Here is a 4786-nt window from a genome sequence, read left to right on the forward strand (position 1 = left end):
CCATTATTTGATTTTTCTTACATTAAATATTATGATTTTCTTTTCTGATAATATAGAATTAATTAATATGAACGATGGCAATTTCATGAGTCCATAATTTATTCAAAGAGTTACTTATACAATGCCATGCCCTGTCTTATAACATGCTATATTCACATCCTGCCAACATTTTATTGATTTGAAGATTGCTTTTAAAAATTGCTAAATGTTTGGTCTTGACAGGAAACATGTGATAAGAAAGAATGGACCAGAAAAATGGAAGTTCTTTCACTGGCTTTATCCTGCTGGGTTTCTCTGACCGGCCTCAGCTGGAGCGAGTCCTCTTTGTGGTTCTTCTGATCTTCTATCTGCTCACCCTGCTGGGAAACACAAGCATCATTGCATTGTCCCGCCTGGACCCACACCTGCAGACTCCCATGTACTTTTTCCTCTCCAACCTAAGCTTTCTGGACCTGTGTTACACGACCAGCATTGTTCCTCAGCTGCTGGTTCATCTCAGGAGAGAAGACAAGTCTATCTCTTTCGGTGGCTGTGTAGCTCAGATGTTCGTTGCTCTAGGGTTGGGATGCACAGAATGCATTCTGTTAGGGGTGATGGCATTTGACCGCTATGCAGCCATCTGCAGACCCCTGCACTACACAGTGATCATGCACCCCCATCTGTGCGCCCTGATGGCTTCTGCATCATGGTTCCTTGGTTTTGCTACCTCCTCATTGCAGACAGTGCTCACCTTCCTTGTACCACTCTGTGGGAGAAATAAAATAGACCACTTCCTTTGTGAGATGCCCCCACTGCTCAAACTTGCCTGTGTTGACACCACTGTGTATGAGTCTGAGCTCTTGTTTGTCGGTGTGATCATTCTCTTCATACCTGTGGCATTAATCACGTTCTCCTATGGTCATGTTGTCAGGGTAGTGCTAAGAATAAAGTCAGCTGCAGGACAGAGGAAAGTGTTTGGGACATGTGGGTCCCACCTCACAGTGGTCTCCCTGTTCTATGGCACGGCGATCTATGCTTACCTCCAGCCCAGCAACAACTACTCCCAGGATCAGGGCAAGTTTGTTTCTCTCTTCTACACCATCGTCACCCCCATGGTCAACCCCTTCATATATACCCTGCGGAACAAGGATGTGACTGGAGCAATGAAGAAGGTGCTCTGTAGGGGCTATGACTCCAGATGACTCGGTACGGAAGACCCTGTGATGGAACACTTTGAATGTCAGAGCCCCTAAGATTTTGTGTCTGCACGTGTCATCCAACGTTTCCGCTGATGACTCTCATGAGAGTTCCCTTACTTCATTGTTTTAAGCAACGAGGGTTCAAACTCTGAATTCATGGATTCAACAGTGCAAGAGAGTTCCCATTTCTAAATATCCTTGACAACACCTGTTGTTTCTTGTGTTGTTGATTTTAGCTATTCTCACATGGATGAAGTAACATATCATTGCATTTTCGGTTTGTATTTACCTGATGATCAGTGATGTTGAGCATGTTTTGACATGTTTTTTTGTCATCATGTTGTCTTATTTGGAGAATGTCTATTCATGTATTCTGGCCATTTTTAATTGGATCATTTGTATTTTGGGCATTGTATGTATAAGACCTTTATAAATTACGATATAAACCCTTTATAGGTTATGTCATTTGTCAATATCTTCTCCCATTCAGTAGTTTTCTTTTAACTTTGAAACACAAGTAAGTTTGAAATATTTTTCAAATGATTTTATTTTAGTTTTTTAATTAAGTGTTTTTACTTATTCATCTTTATCATAAATATTATTTCTTTTTAAAATAAATGTATTTATTTCAATTCAAGTTAGTTAACAGATAGTGTTGTATTGGTTTCAGGAGTAAAACCCAGTGATTCATCACTTACATATGAAGCCATGTACTCTTCCCAAGAAGTGCCCTCCTAATACCCATCACACATTTAGCCCATGCCCCCACTCCTCTCTCCTCCAGGAACCCTCAGTTTGTTGTTTGTGTGTGAGAGTCTCCTATCATATGCCTCCTTCTGTTTTTCTTCTTTTTCCTTCCCTTCTCCTCAGTTAATCCATTACATGTCTTAAATTCCACATATAAGTGAAATCATGATATTTGTCTTTCTCTGATCGATTTATTTCACTCAGCAAAATACAGTCTAGTTCTATCTATGTCGCTGCAAATGGCAAGATTTCATTATTTTTGACTGCTGAGTAATAGTCCATCGCATATATTTACCAGTTCTTCTTTATCCATTCATCCGTCAATGGACAGTTGGTCTCTTTCCATAATTTGGCTATTGTCGATAGCACTGCTGTTGTGCAGTGAGGTGTATGTGCCCTTTTAAACAACACACCTGTATCCCTTGGATGAACACCTACTAGTGCAATTGCTGGGTCATAAGGTAGTTCTATTTTTAATTTTTTGAGGAACCCACATAGTGTTTTCCAGAGTGGCTGCACCAGTTTGCATTCCCAGCAATAGTACAAAAGAGATCCTCTTTCTCTGCATCCTTGCCAACATCTGTCGTTGCCTGAGTTGTTAATGTTAGCCATTCTGACAGGTGTGAGGTGATATCTCATTGTGGTTTTGATTTGTATTTCCCTGATGATAAGTGATTTTGAACATTTTTTCATGTGTTTGTTAGCCACCTGGATGTCTTCTTTGGACAAGTGTGTATTCATGTGTTTTGCCCATTTCTTCACTGGATTATTCATTTTTGGAGTTTGATAAGGTCTTTATAGATTTTGCATACTAACCCTTTATCTGATATATCATTTGGAAATATCTTCTCCCATTCCATAGGTTGCTTTTATTTGCTGATTGTTTCCTTCACTGTGCAGAAGCTTTGTATTTTGATAAGGTCCCAACAGTTCATTTTTCTTTCTGTTTCCCTTGCCTCTGCAGATGTGTTGAGTGAGAAAGTTGCTGCTTCCCAGGTCAAAGAGGTTTTTGCCTGCTTTCTGCTCTAGGATTTTGATGGCTTCCTGTCTTACATTTTGGTCTTTCTTCCATTTTGAGTTTATTTTTGTGTATGGTGAAGGAAAGTGGTGAAGGTTCATTTTTCTGCATGTTGCTGTCTAGTTTTCCCAGCACCATTTGCTGAAGAGACTTTATTCCATTGGAAATTCTTTCCTGCTTTGTCAAAGATTGGTTGGCCATACATTTGTGGGTCCATTTCTGGGTTCTCTTATTGTGGAGAACACTCAGTTCCATTGATGTGAGTGTCTGTTTTTTGTGCCAATACCATACTGTCTTGATCATTACAGCTTTGTAACACATCTTATTTTTTCCCCTCAGAAATGCTTTGTGTGTGTTTATTCATTCCTCAAAACAAGCCTGTGAGGCAGGTGCCATTAATTATTGATAACTGCCCTTTAGCTTTGTAACAATTAGAAAATTGGGACACTGCAGAGAAATGGTAAGGGAGGAATAATCCCCTAATCTCAGCCAGGTGGGAATTCTGGATTTGTCTTGTCTTTTGACTTTTTGTTTTGACTAAATTTCTCTGAGTTTTGTTATCTTCACTGAATATCTCTATTACAATCCTGTTATCAAAAATCATATTGTACCTAGGCACCTGGGTGGCTATTCAGTTAAGCTGTAATACGTCTTGCAGTCCAGCATCGTGATACCTCCAGCTTCGGTTTTCTCTTTCAAGATTGCTTTGTCTATTTAGTTGTTTTCTGGTTCCATACAAATTTTAAGATTGTTTTAGCTCTGTGAAGAATGCGGGTGTTGCTTTGATAGGGATTGCATTGAATATGTTGATTGCCTGAGTAGTATCGACCTGTTAACAATCTTTGTTCTTCCCATCCAGGAGTATGGAACATTTTGCCCTTTTCTTGTGTGTCTTCTTCAATGTCTTTGATAAGTTTTCTATAGTTTTCAGTGCATTGATTTTTCACCTCTTTGATTATGCTTATTGGTGGGTATTTTATGGGTTTTGGTGCAGTTGTAAATGGGATCGATTTCCTGATTTCTCTTACTGTTGGCTCATTATTGGTGTATAGGAATGCAATGGATTTCTGTGCATGGATTTTACATCCCGCAACCTTGCTGAATTCATGGATCAGTTCTAGAAGTGTTTTGGTGGAATCTTTTGGGTTTTCCACATAGAGTGTCATATCATCTGTGAGGAGTGAGTGTGTCTTCCTCCTGGCTTATTTGGATGTCTTTTATTCCCCTGTGTTGTCTGATTGCTGAGTCTAAGACTTCCAATACTATGTTGAATAACAGTGGTGAGAATGGGCATCCCTGCCCTGTTCCTGATCTTAGGGGGAAAGCTCTCAGTTTTTCCCTATTGAGGACGATAGTAACATTAGGTCTTTCATTTATGGCATTTGTGATCTTGAGGTATGAGCCTTCTAGCCCTACCTTTTTGAGGGTTTTGTCCAGAAAGGATGCTGTATTTTGTCAAAGGCTTTCTCTCCATCTATTGAGAGGACCATGTGGTTCTTGTCCTTTCTTTCAGTGATGTGATGTATCACACTGATTGATTTGCAGATATTGAACTAGCCCTGTGTCCCAGGTATAAATCCCACTTGGTCTTGTTGAATAATTCTTTTAATGCATCGTGTGATTTGGCTGGCTATTATCTCATTGAGGATTTTTGCATCCATATTTATCAGGGAAATTGTTCTGTAATTCTCCTTTTGAGTGGGTTCTTTGTCTGGTTTTGGAATCAAGGTAATGATGGTCTCATAGAAGGAGTTTGTATGGTTTCCTTCCATTTCTGTTTTTGGCATGGCTTCAAAAGAATAGGTGTTAACTCTTCTTAAAATATGTGGTAGAATTCCCCTGG

At 39.6% G+C, this 4786-nt stretch overlaps 1 protein-coding gene across 1 annotated transcript; it reads left to right on the plus strand.

Annotated features, from left to right (window-relative positions):
* The first annotated feature begins 242 nt into the window (after positions 1 to 242).
* Positions 243 to 1181, plus strand: LOC122489115 (putative olfactory receptor 2B8). Its single transcript, XM_043590632.1, has one exon. It carries the CDS (start codon positions 243 to 245, stop codon positions 1179 to 1181), a length of 939 nt encoding a protein of 312 aa, XP_043446567.1.
* The last annotated feature ends 3605 nt before the right edge of the window (positions 1182 to 4786 follow it).

This window comes from Prionailurus bengalensis, chromosome B2 (assembly GCF_016509475.1).
Source record: "Prionailurus bengalensis isolate Pbe53 chromosome B2, Fcat_Pben_1.1_paternal_pri, whole genome shotgun sequence".
In the NCBI taxonomy this organism is placed as follows: domain Eukaryota; kingdom Metazoa; phylum Chordata; class Mammalia; order Carnivora; family Felidae; genus Prionailurus; species Prionailurus bengalensis.